General features: G+C 44.7%; 1 protein-coding gene across 1 annotated transcript in view; it reads right to left on the bottom strand.

Annotated features, from left to right (window-relative positions):
* Positions 1-12,230: 12,230 nt before the first annotated feature.
* T265_13223 (hypothetical protein) overlaps positions 12,231-16,158 on the bottom strand; it is a gene marked incomplete at both ends in the record, with an annotated part of 7,353 nt that continues 3,425 nt past the window's right edge. Inside the window, 3 exon segments of the mRNA XM_009167829.1 lie at positions 12,231-12,649; positions 12,654-12,801; positions 13,468-13,719. Coding sequence (XP_009166093.1) covers positions 12,233-12,649; positions 12,654-12,801; positions 13,468-13,719 — 817 coding nt within the window.

Here is a 16,158-nt window from a genome sequence, read left to right as displayed (position 1 = left end):
CTACCATAGAATCCATTGACCTAGGGATTCACTATTCAAAAACTGTTCGTACGGGCGCCTACAATCATGCGGACGGTCAGTCAAGTGATAGAATCACGTGACTCTCATACCCCATGTCAGTTCTCAAACAACCAGTAGTTGATCTTCGACTACTGAATTTCGTATCGAGTGAAACTGTATTACATCTTGACACTTTATTGATTTCATGCACGGGGATCTGGACATATCAAAAATGGGTCAAAGCGAACGAATTGATTTATGAATTTATCGTTGTTGTTGTGCGAACAGACAAGGCTTGGTAATCGTTAACGCCAGATGTGCTGGAATGATTTAAGTCGCGGCTAAGCATTCCGGGATGTGTTACAACACCCGAACCTGCTTCCAATTGATAGGTGAGCGTGTGATGCCTGATTAAAACTTTTAAGAATATCAGCGATCATGCTAGTAGAAACACTTCCAAGATACGTAAGACACTCCACAACTTCCACTACCTCTCCCTGTATTGTAAGTGGCGTGTTCAGTGACGGCACGAGCATGACCTTACACTTTGTGGGAGCACAGTGCATACCAAAGGATGGGATGACTTTGGTCAGTTCATCCAAGAATACTTGTGCCTTCTCCTCCTTTTCGAAGATAAGGACGATGCCGTCTGCATATTCCAGATCGACAAGGTTTTCCTCACAGACTATTTGAAAATCAGGGTTTTGGAGACCTTCCAGCGTTCGTCTCATAATCCCATCGATCACGAATTTAAACAGGAATTGGAAGTGTGGGCATCCCTGACGGACACCATTTGTGTACGGGAGCTTTTGGAGAGCTCGCCGTATACTCTCACATCCGGAAGTCGGAATACAAAGAGCTTATAATGTTCACAAACTTCCGGGGCATTCCTTGGTGGGCAAGTGTATCAACAAGAACAGACCGGTCAACCGATACGAATGCGCCTCGGAAATCCAGGAATACTAGACTTGTAGGTCGGTTATACATATGGTGTTGTTCGGGCACCTGATGCAGTGTGAAGATTTGGTCAACACAACCCCTACCAGGCTGTAATCCTGCTTGCTGCTCTCGAGTCAGTTTTTCACTAGCCACCATAAGGCGACGAAGCGCCAGTGACGCCAGCAGTCTCGTTACGACCGGGATCAAGCTGATTCTCCTGTGGTTACCTCACTCATTACGAGCCTCTTTTTTGAAAATGGGCGCAATCACCGACTATCCCCAGTTGTCTGGGACAGACTCCTTTTCCCAAATGCAACCAAACAGATCAGACAAGCGTTGACTGGGGACTTCGACCCCATCTTTTAACAGTGCGGCTGGGAGGTCATCCGGACCAGAGGCTAAGTGGTGCCTGAGAGAACATATGCAGCCATAAACCTCCGAGGCCGCAGGTGGTTCCACGTTCACCGTCCAGGGTTCTACTTCACTAGGGTGCTCCAGATATGTTCCAGCTGGTGGCCATGACAATTTCTGTTCGGAGTATTCGGTCCCTCATGATAGACAGCACATCAATGCTGACAGTCAATCTGTGCATCAAACTCCCATGTAGGTCCGCTCTCCTACAGCACACAGCATCTTATGTAGGCGAGGGAGAAAACGCTGCCTTCGAGCTGGGAGATCGTGCTCTCTTAGTAAACATCTAGAATAAAGTTCAAGACAAACCAGAATCGTTACGAGAAAACTGAGGTTTGGCGAAGTACACTCATTTATATACCAATTTGGTTTTGACGGGAAACTCAACTGGAACTGCGCTGAATCTCTCGTTTATGATGTTCTTAAGCAATTACCATGAGCCCCAAGAAGAGTGAAACTGGTCGTGGGCTGTAGAAAAGTTTTCAGCTACTCTATGAGTGGTGTAGGACATCTGTGCAACGTATCGCCATATCTCGAATATCGTGCCAACTGAAACATGAGGCGGCCTGATGTAGCAAGGGAGCGAAATGGCTCAGTGGTTGGAGCGCGAGTTACTGACCGCAAGGTCCGTGATTCGAACCTAACCTCCGCTTCTCGACTTCCCCTGTCTAGGCTTGGGCAATCTGGCAGTATCCTAGCCCTCGTTTTCCTTCTGGTGGCATGGCAGATAGTCACCGAAAAAATGCTACAACTGAGCGATTTTTTTCTGGTGCTGAACATTCAGTTGCTTAAGAATATCTGCTGTGGATGTAAGTATCCCCAAAAACCGTTTATTTGTTTCGAGTTATTGCCGATTTATCTCTCTAAAGTTTTGAATGTTGCACCACAGTCCAAAAGACTGCGCCTCTTTCCTATTGGCCAGTTAGACTTTGTGTGTGCTAACTGATTTATTGCTCCCCAAGGTCACTCGAAGTATATATATGTATATATGTATATGACGGTGCTCCTGCTGTAATTTGCCTTTGAGGCAGTAAGAACCCTCCTCTGAAGGTGTGGCCTTCTCTCTCGAAGCTAGGAGTGTCCGGGCTCGCGTCCTAGCTTGGGATTCATGCGCTCGTTCTCATTTGGCGTATAGCCGTTGATCGTACCCGCTTCCGATACACAACAATATGAGAAACGAGCAATCCAGCTGAGTTCCAAGTGAGCCTTCGACCACAAACAAATTGGTATGCAAATGAGTGTATTTCGCTTATTTCGTGCAGTTTGGGTTCGAATAAAACATAAGGCTGACATAAGCTCGGGAGCTGCACCTATCTCATGAGCCCCAAGAAGGACGAAACCAGTCGCCGACAGCTACCTTATGAGTAGTATATTATGCCTATACTTATGGTTGTTTGCACATGGTTGTTAGCTGGTGATCCGAGGCAAATGCTGTGGGTTTGATCGTTTATGAACAAGTTATATAGCTGGAGCTTGAAATAGGGGAGTGACGTTGGCTGCGGCACATTTTATGGATAGAGTTCTTGATAGACACTGACTGCGCTAAAAGGAATCGACTGGGATTTCGTTTAGTCCAGTCGGTGAGGCCAGTTTATACTGAAAAGCCTAGAAGCACCGTACAGCTGTTTCAGCCTTGTTGAGAACCACCAGCAATCACTAAACTCCGGAAGTTTCGAAAACGTGACACTTCGGTTACTAGTCTGGACATTTAACTGTTCTGTCAAGAGCGGCTAATCATCTCTCAGTTGAGCAGAATATACCGCCGCCTATCAATCACAAAAACCACATAAGGTGCTCACGTATTGATTGGTTCCCTGAGTGACGACTTCTCAGTAGGAAGTTCGACTCAGCCTGTGGAGTTATTCCTCTTCTTGTGATACAAGGAGATTTGGTAGTGTTCACTACAGATTCCATCCTGCCAGTGAATCCAATCTATGTTGAAAAGCCGAATTATTCAAATAATTCACTTTTGGTTCCACAGTATTTGATTTTGCGCGGGAATACAAATCAAGTGATGAAACTAATTCACCAATAAAATGTACAACCATCACTACAAAGGGACCTTTACTCACGGATTACCCAACTTCAGTGTGGCTATTCCTCGTCTGAATAGAAGTAAGACAGCCAGCTTTTTCCCACAGTGAACTGATTGTGGAAATCAATACCTTCTGACCCGAACTTTTTCTACCCGTGGTGATACAGTCGACTTGACAAATGTAAGGTATTCTCATCACCTGATAGTCAGACCGGATGCTCACGCAGGAGCATGATTGTGTGTGTCTTCGTTTGTTATTCGTTCTCCTACTGTTAAGACACCCTCCACGCATAACCCACGTGAACGGCTTCGTTTGAGTTCACTCGCTGGCATATTACGATCTCCAGACAGTTCTTGGATATCCGTGAACCGGAGTTCTTTCCGAAGTAGTCTAATCACACTCAGTCCTGCTTGATGGAACTCAGCGCATTTAGTTATTCTAATAATCACCAATAGCAACTGTTGTGTGTTAAATTGCACCAACTAAATCAAGGACATACGCCATCTATGTAGGTGAATGTATTTTTCCCGCAAGTTACGCCAGAAGTAGAAGAAAACAATCACTCAAACAGGCTCTGTTTACAACTTTGCATCCTCATGGACCTCAATTAACGGGTTCATTGCTACTTGGTCCCGTTAAGAACGACAAACCTAACAAAAATTCGGCGTCTTGATTCTCGATCACCACGGTTGTCCCTTAATCACACCGAGTAGTATCGTTGCCGGCCAGTCTACGACAAAACACAAAGTTATAGTCCGTTCTCACCGTAAAGTCGCACGATAGTTGAATCCGTCCAACAGATAAAAGAAAGTTCGCCACGCATCCGAATTTCATAAACCGATGCAGCGAAGGATGCCACAGGAAACTCCAACGTGACAATGGATACAGTCTTAAGTGAGATAAGTCCCGCTTTGAAAGAAAAATGATTACATTACGAGCTATCGTTTACATGCATGCAGGTGTATGCAACAGACACATACCCTACGTCGGATGAATCGGGAACTTATCGCCATGGACAAGTAATTCCTTTACATTTCTTATACTTACCGATTTGGCTTGCATCCCATACCTAGCGACAACTTAAATTGCAGTAGAATTAGACGGGCTAGGACCATGAACTATCGAACTCCAACAGGCCATTCGAAGATGGCACTAATGACAACAAAACTCGCCTGGTCTCTGTTCTAAGTGAAAATTGAGGGTGAAGCGACACTCTGCCGCATTCATTCCCATTACAAGTGTGTGGTTTGTAGACAGTAATTTGAGAGGAACCCACGAACACTTTTGGGTCCATCGTGAAGTCTATATGACTCAGTAAATGGCTAGTTGAAACTCCAAATCCCTTTGACCAAACCAATAATTAATTCTATAGTAGACAGAGCACCTGGCAGTGATGACAACTTAACACTACCGTGCCTCTGTTTCGGCGAATTTCCCTGGAGTATCTCTAACTGAATACGCATCAGTGAGCTTCACAGGGCCGTCCTTCCAAGTAACCAAATTTTCTATGTAACGCCATACATCTCGCTACACGAATAGTACTGATTTTGAGGATTTTTGCATACTCCCTACACTCGATCCCGAAAACGATGATTTGCCGAAGACGCATTCGAGCAACTGACCAGTAATCACTGTTACTACATTTTTCGAAAGTCAATTGTAAAAAGAAGGTTTTCCAGCCGAAACACTCGTTTTCCTAGACATGTCGTAGCTCAAGAGAAAGTTTCGACACTGGAATCCGCCCCACCGGAATGGTGTGTTAGAAGATGATAACTAAAATAACATCCACTTCCGCATGTGGTACTAATGCAGTGTGATTGAAAGACAAAATTCCTTGAAGCGATCAAGGGAAACTCCAGGTCGCACGGCAAACAACCATTGGTCGCCTACCTCATTCCGAGCATACACCGCAGAATCTCTTAGGCAATGCATCTACTGGAATTTCCAACAAACTGATCAGGCTTTACTGTGTCGTGTGAAAACCGCTGTCCTGCATGCTCCTCCTTCGACCTCTAAGTGCACAACTGTATCTTGAAGTACGTTCCGTGGAAAATGTTCGTTTAAACACGCTAACCAGACCCGCCATGCCCAATCTTTGCTTCAAATAATGCAAACCCCGTCGTTTGGAAAGTTGACTCTTCTTCCAAAAACCTTCACTCCAACCCGAATGGAGTACCATCCAATCTAACTTGTATCAGAATTACCCCAGCCAAATACGATCATCCACCAAAAGAGCACCATCACGAAGGAAGCTTCTTGGTTACTCCTAGGGAATGGACTGTCTTCTGGGGCAATGTATGTACTGTGAGCCACGTAACAAAACATTGAGGGATTGGTATTTTACCAGATGTTTAGGGTAACGTGGCTGTCTGTTTTCTAGAGCTCAGTTACCTGAATGCGTTTGTCCCTAGCTGGATTTATCGTGTGGAAGCTGGTGTTTGATAACTTGAATTTCCTAAATCGAGTTCCTAAATCGAAGTCGTGGCGAAGACACTGGTGTGGTGATGATGATGTGATGATGATGATGATGATGATGATGATAAGAAGTAAGTCCAAAATATCAGCTTCCTCTAAGTCAATGTCTAAAAAACGGATTTCTATCTCGTAACCGTATTCTTTCTTCACGATGAATGGTGGCTGAGTGGGGATACTACTGTGTATCGGATGGGCACCACCAATCAAAATATGCACACATAAAAGAAAATATACCCCAAAGCTAGGTCCTACTTGTCTTTAGCACCAAAGAGCACAAATAAACCGGTGGCCATTACGCACATTACCATAGGGTGTGGTCATCAGTGAATAACAAATTTGCTTTTAATGCGGTCACACGTACTCAAGCCTTGTGAAAGTCTTCTTATAGTCGCTCCTGTTCTTTGCGTTGTCTCAGTTTTACATACACCCAGTACTGTAAAATTCGGCAACTCATATAATTCTATTGGGGTGTTGCATTGGAGACACCTCACTCAAGTTCGATTTTGAGCGGTCTGTTTGAATCGTATTCTTGGGTCTTTTTGGTGAAACTCATCGTTTCAATAAACCTAGTTCTTCCAGCAGCTCTGCATTAACATCATCCGGCTTAACGAATGTGCCACCTATATAATTATAAATGATCACACTCCTGTGATAGAAAGAACTAGCAGCTTCATGCAAGAGATAGTATCCATCGTCCACTTTGTGAACACTAACAGGCCTCAGGTCTGCCAGAACAAAACACCCCGTAATCTTCAACGTATTCTATTCTCAGGAATAAAATCAAGGCAAGACATACGTTTTGAATGTTGCCTCAAATACAATCAATTGATGGCTTGGATAACACGTGTCTGCGTCATCTGTAGTTTCCTGTTTGGTTTTCTTATCTTGTTAACCACAAGCAGAGTTTCTACTCAAATCTGGCTTCATTCTAAAAGATATCGTGATCAAATATTGATGACGAAAACCAGCACTGTTGTACAGAATAATTCGGAATATTTGGCACTCGACTTCCCTCATAGGTTTACGTAGTCCGGAATTCAACTGTCCATATTTTGTAACGCGGGCTTTGCTCATCTCTTCATAATCTGTATTCTGAGTAAACATAGTGGCAGAAAAAATTTAAAGTCTATTTGTATTCCGTCTCCAAGTGCTTGATCACCGATTAGTTTATAGTATAGCTGGAGATAGCTGTCTCTTATCTCCATAGTCAGTATTTGTTAATGAATCAGAGCCAGCACAGTAACAAATAAGGTTCAGTATGATTGGGGAGTGTACTACGAATGCCCACATATCATCTAGCAAAGAAAGTGTTCTTCCCTTCCCCCTCCATGCGAAACCTTCACTTGTTTTGCTGCGAACAGGCTACCAATTGGCAACAAGAAACCGGGGTAGATATATTAAGGCAGTGCTGGGAGAGCTGAGTACCCTCCTGGATGTGAATACGTTTGGTTCTCCTTTATAGTGGTTCAAAACCACGAATGACAAGTCTAGTAGCTGTAAAAAGTCCATCATGACTTCCCAGCATGATTACCAAGCCAACATGCAGTAAGTCTGCTTTGGGGGAGGTTCGCGAAGGATGCTGATGGCGTCCCAACCTGCTGGTATATTATTGGTGATCGTTTTCCTTTTGAACGTTTTTCAGTATGCTGCCACATCTTCGCCTTCTTTTCATTCTTTTCTCCACCATCCTTTTGCGTTATTATGAGCGTTAGTATTGACTACCGGTGCCTCCACTAGTGTGCGAAACACCGTTCATTAAAGCCATTAACTGGTGCGTGAATATTCTACGATAACCGAGAATGACACCAGTAAACGGTTAGAGCGAGATTTATAGGGACAGCACCGGGTACAATGAACGCAAGGTACATGTTATCCTTTGCTGTATACGTATGAGTTCATGCTCTGACAGTAGCCTTAGAGTTCTGATTTCGCTTTCATTTAGCAGGTTTGACCGGATTCTGGACAGTCTCAAAATATCGGTGGGTTGGCCTTTATCACAGACATATGTAGTTCGAAATTACAATCTCTTAGTTAAGGCATGCGGGATTTTGTCGCATTTTCCCGTAAATCATTTGGATTCATTCGGAAGTAAAACCATTCTTTGAAAAACAAAATCGTTGACTCTCTAAGGTGATAGGGATGGTTTTCAGTAGAATTTGACTAGAAATGCTTGCTTTGAACCATTCTGTGTAGTAACACTATTTGGAGAGGGGATCCTGAGGAGTTACTATGTTCGTTTGTCCATGCTTTGAATCTAAGAGGTCAGTTGTGAAAGCAAGTCACCAGTATGTGGAGTGTTTCGAATTTGTTTCAAAGTATCCTCAATCACTGAGCGTGTGACTGTCATGACTATATAACCCATATCTTTGCATAACCCATTAGCTCGTGATTCTCACTCTATTTTCAGCTCATGTACTACAGTTATTAGACGATTAAAGCGTACATTACGTCTTCCTATTCTCTCTCCTTTCTAATCCCGTCCTGGAACTACTCTACTCTCGCAACAGTGACCACACCAAGAACATACCGTAGAATGTCTTTCACACAGCTATGAGCCATATTGGCAAGTAGTGTGGAAAGTAGTGTAAGTAGAGTGCAGCAGTTTGTTGTCTCTCAGGCTCCTACTGGCTTTAAGATTCTTACCCGGAATCCCTTTTTTATTCTCACTTAATTTATAAGTGTTACCATGGGCTTTGAATGGTTCAAAGGGTTATCATCAAAGAAAGTTAGCTCTAATTCCGGGAACTATAGTCCCACTAGGATGGTCGTCTATTTCTCTTGGCTTCCAAGTTCATCATCATCAAAGACGTCCAGATGCAGCAGCTTGACAGAGGCTGAATGAGGAATGATCTCCGTGTCTTTCAAGCTTGTTTCACTTTTATCAAGGAATCAAAGCTAACGAGTACCGTGTCCCTCTCCGTAAATGTTCAGTGAGAGCAACAGAGAGTAGCTCTAGCCAGTTCTGTCATTTCAGCTTGCTTTATCTCAATTGGCTGCACTGGTTGCCTGAAGCCGCCCAAACTTCTGTTATATCTGCTGATTCGCCCATCTGTTGTATCTGCAGATGACCCCGCTCCAGTGTTTAGTGCTGAAAAAAGGGACTCACAGAAGGTAACACAACAGCTACATTCCGAACAAACGAGTGCGAGAGCGTGAGTGCGTGCGAGTGCGAAAATACAACGGTCTCAAGCTATTTATTGAAGGGACACTGTCTGAACTTGGGCCAATGCTGACGCACATTATCTGATTTTGGTACGAGGCTGTGACGCGCTACAAATTAGGGATGCGTTGTCTCTCTGGTCAGTATCTAGCGGAGTTGAGGGTCTCAGAGATTTCGGGGCTGTGACGCGCTACAAATTAGGGATGCGTTGTCTCTCTGGTCAGTATCTAGCGGAGTTGAGGGTCTCAGTAGATTTCGGGCATTCAGTGGTTGCTTTCCGGAATCTGACCTTCTTGATAACTTCGTATCCTGTAAGCCCTAGATGGGTCTTTCTGGGCGAGCTTACGGTCACCTCATCAGCATAAGAATGGCTGACCGACTATGCCAAAGTTCAGTCACAATCGATTAGTCAACAAACGCGCCCTCGTACGTCTTATATTTGTTTTGCCCATTTATATAACCATAAATCAAAGCGGGCCGGTGAGCTAATCCAGCTTCTCACGCCTGAAGACAGCCTTCAGACAAAACTGTAGCAGTTGTTGGTATTAGTAATGTGCCGAAACAATGATAGCTAAAGTGCATTAACCGGATGTGGACCAGGCGACAGACAAGCTGTTCGGAGACGTTTCGTCAGTAAGTAGGCCTGTCCATTCACTGACGATATATCGTCAGGCATTCTTGTTATTGGAACCATCATCTTGAATATTTGATTCCTGCTCCTATATTACATTAGAAACTGTAAGTGAATACATAGCCTGGCATTAGATTTGGATGTTCCGAAATCGTCCCGTAACCAGGCACATAATTTTTCACATGCACGGAAGCTTCCTAAAACATGCCAACAAAATGTGTGAGTCGTGAAAGCGAAAATTTCCCGTGCTTTGACATGTGACTCCAGAGCAACCTCCGCCCCATCAAAATATCGTGGATTTATTACGAACTACTTACGAATTTTAAGTGGTTTAAGAATGAACCGAATTAATTAAGTATGCTTCGAGCCTTGATGATTCTGTTTTTTTTCATGCTCCCATAGCCACTTCAACGTTTGACAAAACAAGTTGTTGCAGACGTAATAATCATTACCGACACCGTGACATCCGTCTTCCATCTACTCATTGAAGGAATCTGCATAGAATTGGACAACAGGAACGATGTTAACATCGATTATCGGCTTTATCTTGCAGCGTCTACGACCAGAGTGTGGTCCGCTCCTCATCCCGGAAGGCTAGTCAAACCGACAACACCCAGTTTCTAGGAGGTAATGTACTCCTCCGTCAGGTTAAATCTTTACCGGTTCTCTGCCTGCGTTATTCTGAAGTGGGCATGGGAAACATCACTCTACTCGACAAATGATGGTTCAATGTTCGCAATATACGACGAATCCACTGTAGCTTTTCGTGCTGAGTGAGTTCTTCGACTGAAGTCCCCGACGCACAACCAAGCACTCGCTTTTTAAATTCCTCGTTGCAGATTTTCTGGCACAAGTCCATATGAGCCATGGTTTCGGGACCATGGACGTAGAGGATCTGAATAAGCCTACTCGCAGAGGCCATGTCTCACATCCATACAAGACAGTCTGCACTGTAGACTGATACATACATCCATTGAGGTATGCCGCTTGGCCGCCATAGATGCCCAAATTAGAGAACACGATCCGAGCCTTAAGTATTCGTGCGCTCACCTCCTCTGTCAAACGGAACTAATGCAGCTTAAAAGATACGTAAAACGTTCAACAACTTCTAGTACATCCCCCTGGATTGTAGTTGGCGTGTTTAGTGACTGCACTCCCAGTAGTATGAACTTGCACTTTGTACGTGCAAAACACATGTATAAGGAAGGGGTGATTTCTATCACTTCATCCCAAAACACACGCGCCTTGTTCACCTCTTAGAAGAAGATAACAGTGTCGTCGGCATATTCCATCTCGATAAGTTTTTCCAGGTTCTTGAAAACATCCCAGTTTTCATCCCATCACCTCGTCGATCACAAAATTGAGTTGCGACGGAGAGGGTTGGAATTATTCCTCTCCATATACTCTCACAAGTCGCGAAGGCTGAGAATACAAAAAATGTATTATGTTTACAAACCTACGGGGCATTCCTTGATAGGCAGTCGTATCAAGGAGAACAGACAGGTTACCCTGGGAAATCCACGAATACTAGAATTATGGGTCTTTCATAAACATGACGGTGGAATGTGGCGACCCTGTCAACACAATTAATTACTCTCAGGCCAGAATCACGGTTACTACTAGCGAGTTAGTGTTTCACGGGTTACCTTAAGGCGACGAAGGACAAGTGACTTCAGGAGTCTCATTACGACTGCGGACAATTTGATTCCATCGTAATTACCTCACAGGCTACGAGCCCCTTTTTCGGAAACGGTCACTATCATTGATTTTCCCAGTTGTCTGAGAAAGTCTTTTTTGCAAAAATGTAGGTAAATGGATCACAGAAGCACTCCGGGTTCCACCCCACCCACAAACAGTGTGGGTCTGAGGTCATCCGGACCAGGATTACGGTGGCGCTGGAGAGAACACATGCAAACACAAACCACTGAGGCCGTAAACGTTCCCAGGTTCACCACCCAGGGTCCTAGCGCAGTCTTAGGACCCATCTGAGTGGCAGCAAGTGACGATCAGAACTGTTGTTTAGAGTGCTCGGTCCAGAGGTCAAAACATCCTTCTTTATTGAAGATGGTTGCGCCACTTTGATCCTTGATGTTTCCGCTCACAGGTAATTTCCACGGTCCGGTCACCCCGATTAAATGAAATAATTGTTAGTGATTCCTGGTTTTTCGGCCTCTTCGAGTTCATTAGCTTCCCGTGTCCACCAGGCTTTAAGGTCGGTGAGTTCGCTGAGTTCCACTTGACATATGACAATTTATCAAGCCAATTTTAGTAGGGATCGGTGGAAGCATTTCTCCGAGATCCAAACAGTGCCACTGTACTGTCTGATATCCAGTGATTGAGCCGGCCTGGTAGCGCCGTACCACAGGCAAAACTCCAGGCAGGTGGCAAAGATATGGTTACCTCATCCCTGTACGAATGAGGTTGGGCGGTTGAGCAGTTGGAAGAGTCCAGAAATGGTTGTGATGAATTCCTTCCAACTTCGTACCTGTCGATCTCTCAGTTGCTAAACAAGTTGTCCGCCCTGTAAACAGCCCTGCAACTTCGGATGAGCGCATGTTTATAACCCATAAATATGTTCTAAAGCGATCGACCGTCAGTTGGTGATCCGTACCATCGGTAATTGATGGCGACTTGATCAATTTGGATTCGTGGCTTGTGCTCCGTTGAAGGACACCATGTGGCATAAAGATAGCTGCGGTCGGCACGTAGCTGAAGTACTCGTTTGCGGTTGTCCTCACTTACCGAGTTCAAGCCAATTCGACCAGCCGAGTGAATGTCAGATGCACTCAGTCTGCTTACTTGTGCGTCCAAACCTTCGGCAATCCACTCTAACGGGAAACTGAAGACGTCAGAAAAGTTGAAGTTGACGGTGTCGCACATACCGTCGGTTGGGACGATTAACTCAGCCGCTGCAGTTTTATTTTGAATTCGCTTCTGATACACATCACGCATCATTGTCAAGCGAGTCCAGTGTGAGAGCAAAAGCAACTTGTTGTCCTACTTGCTTCAAAGCTCTAACATTAAAAGTGGCCCGATAGACTGGGTGTGGAGACTTGAAAATCGATTTGAATATGTTTGAGGTTGTCAGCACTGACAGACGTGCAGATATTACAGCTAGCTCCGATGTAAGACGAACGGGGCAATCAGTCCTAAGGATAGACATACAAAGAGTGAGTAATCAATTGGGGGTGTGTGTGGAATATATGAATGAGGAAAAAGGAAGGTGTCATTACTAGCCTGCTTTAATTTACCTGCCCTGCTGTACACAGTAAGGCAGTCCTGTTTTTTCTACTTATTTATATTCACTTATTTACAAAGCTATTTTACCGTCGTGATCATATTATCAGACATGGTGGACTGAGCGGTGATTACCAATTTGTTGAATTTTGGCAACACAGGACACCATATCTCCGCCTGATTTCAAAGGGTAATAAAGTTGTTTTCAGAATAAACATCTGGTAAAATGAAAATTATACGAAAAATAACGTGTTTTCTGATCAGGCTCTACCTTTTAACCGAGGACTGCATGCAGGACAATTCAGGACGGAAAATGTTTGCTGTATCGTCAGTGGCCGCCTATTGGTTACACGTGAACTGGCCCTGCCAGACTACGCGGCTGCATTGTCGGGACAGACATACAGAGCTTCCGCCAAATGGCCAAGTATGGGCATTCACTTATTTGTTCTGTCCAGCCAATGGCGACGTTCCTGCCATGAGCAGTTTCACATCCGCTCCAGTGATCGCTGCCGCTAAGCCGTGTTTGGTGGGCTCCGCCCACGCACTTGCTACCCGGAACGCGTGGTATCGATACTGACCGTGCCGTTCTCTGTACATGTATTTTCGTGGCTGAACGCCCCCTGCCAATTTCGGATACTGGCGGCTGGCCAAGTGGCTGTTGATTTGTTCTCCGAGCTTGGCAATTAGCTTGCAAACGCTTCGTCACCAACCCAAGAGACATCATCGGTGCGTAGCTAGGCCGGCCCTTCCTCCTAATCTGCTTGCGTCTACATAGTTTTAGAACAATATCTGGTATCCTTTCACGCGACGGATTGATTGGATAGGTTGTACTCCATTACTAAAGCGAAAGTTGTATTCAAAGGCGCAGTTACATATCGCCGTATAGAGAAAGAAGTGTTGAAAATAATAAAAGGCTGGTGTTCTTCAGGCTCCTCATTACAGGATTGCCAGACAACCACAGACAGAAGTGGACAGAAAGGTGACGGATACAGACCAAATTATCGGCCCCACAGCGGTCATCTGAACTGTCACGAAAAAAGCCGCATCCGGATCCTTGTTATGCGCTTTGACTGCAGCAGTGCGGAATACAAGGTCACAGAAGGCAAACGCTTGTGTAAAGCCTTTCAGAGAAGTGAGTACATCGTAAACTTCATCTAGCAAACCCCTCGGAAAACGCAACAGCACGAAGAGAAGGCAGGTGGCCACAATTTGAAAATCAAGAGCAGTTCCGAAAAGACTACACGATTGTTATGGCAGCAAAGCACAGCGTGGCCCGAAATCCTACGAAAACTCTGAGGACAGTATTGTCAAAACCAAAAGAAGAATTAGATATAATGCGGATGACCAGTGTCATGCAAAAAATTCAGTGCAACGTGTTCAAGAAGCATCAAGTGGGATAACCAGGAAGGAAACTTTCTACAAGACTTGATGAATACAAACTTGCCACCAAGAGACACGAGCAACTTTCAGTCGCTTTCGCACAGGAAATCAAAGATGGACACATCACACAACCAGGATAGAGTCACCTTCACATACTGACCTAGGCAAGAATAAGAAAGAATGCGAGTTGATGGAAACTTGATGATCCACTGGAAAAGACAATAACGAACAAATTGAAATCCACCCGATATAACGATCGCCAAGGGCAAACAAACCGTAGAACCACACGACGAAAGCACCACAAAAATCCGGAAGTGATGAGCTTGGAATAAACAGGAAAATCCATATCTAAGGAGCTATTACATCTGTCCCGAATATGCAACGAAACAGTAAGTGGAAGAAGGATGAGGAAGGAAGGCCTCGAAGTAACCGGCCAAATGCAAAGAATCAGTCCAATACAGGAAGGGAATGCTACATAAGATGGAGTGCGGCCAGTCAGACTAAGGATGATCGGAGAGCAATACAGCTTCAGGAGTGATCAATCAAACTTAAGCAAGAAAGCAGGAAAAAGAAATAGAAAGTACCATAATAACCAGTCAGGTTCAAGGAAGATAGACCATAATGCAGCACACATCGAGAATAGACCAGTCGGAAAGTAAGCCAGAAACCCTCAGAAAGGAGTTATTTAACGGTCCAACCAAGTGCGGGCAATATAGACCACAAAGCAGATGAACTAATAAGAATACAAGGAACGTACATATCAACTAGAGAATTGCATGAAAGAGCATCAGATACCTTGTTTTCTAGGCTAGGCACGCCACTTATAAGGCTATTGAAAGCCCTTCGATAATCTACGACCAGTTTCACTCTTTTGGAGTTCATCAGTTAGGTGCAGTCCCCGGGTTGTCACCACCCTTATGTTCAACTTGAACCTAAATTGCACGACACCCGACAAATACGATCGTCTGCATACCGGTTTGGTTTTCACAGAAGACTCAACGAGATCAAACTGAATCTCTTCTGTCAAAACCAAATTCGTGTGCAAATGAGAGTACTTGTCGGGATTTGTCCAAACAACTCGGGGTCTGTGCCTACCTGATGGGCCTCAACCAACTTATGAGTGCTATGTTATGTCTATACCTATAAGTTTATTGTGTTCTTCACCTGCTGCTTGTGCGTCAACAAATGACACAATCCACTAAAGCCACTTATGGGTAATCCAAATCATTTGCCGTACATCTTACGATCAATCGTTCGCACATGAAATCGACCGTAGATCAGAGGAGGCGTTTGTGGGGATTGGTTTCACAAGCATGTGATGGGTGACACATCTGAGTAAGCCACATGGGCCTGGCCACGGTGTTGGCGGGCGCCGCACATGAGGGTAATAGTGCACAGATTATATGCACTAATAAAAGTTTTTACTATGGTTGACAGTAGTGAGTTGCAACACGCATTAAATTAAATGCAATGTGAAATGTGAAGCAAGTCAAACGAGGAACTTATCGTTTGTGAGAGTCTCTTGGTGAAAGTCCTGACGGCCGGAACGTGTTTTCTCCGCAGTATAGCTGCTACACGTGTTCCATAACTCCGTGGGATTGTGGAGAGTGGTTGTCGTCCTGCTCCTTGCGCGCGCGCATGTCTGTGTGCTGACTGTGCTCGGTTTTCCTATATGTAGGCATGTTTGCGTGTACGTGGGTGTCAGCGCATGACTTGTTGCTACGCTTACTTGACGGCACCGACAGTCAATGTCAGATGAGTCACAATTGTATGGCGTGATTTGTGAGTGTAAAAAAGAGGGTCTCGTGATCTAGTGGGCGACTGTGGGCTGAAGAATCAAATATGTGGGTGAAGGGATAGCTGCAGGGGTCAGCCGGGAGTGATTTCGC

Source organism: Opisthorchis viverrini (assembly GCF_000715545.1).
Source record: "Opisthorchis viverrini unplaced genomic scaffold opera_v5_46, whole genome shotgun sequence".
NCBI lineage: Eukaryota > Metazoa > Platyhelminthes > Trematoda > Opisthorchiida > Opisthorchiidae > Opisthorchis > Opisthorchis viverrini.
This window is presented reverse-complemented; position numbering and strand designations above follow the sequence as displayed.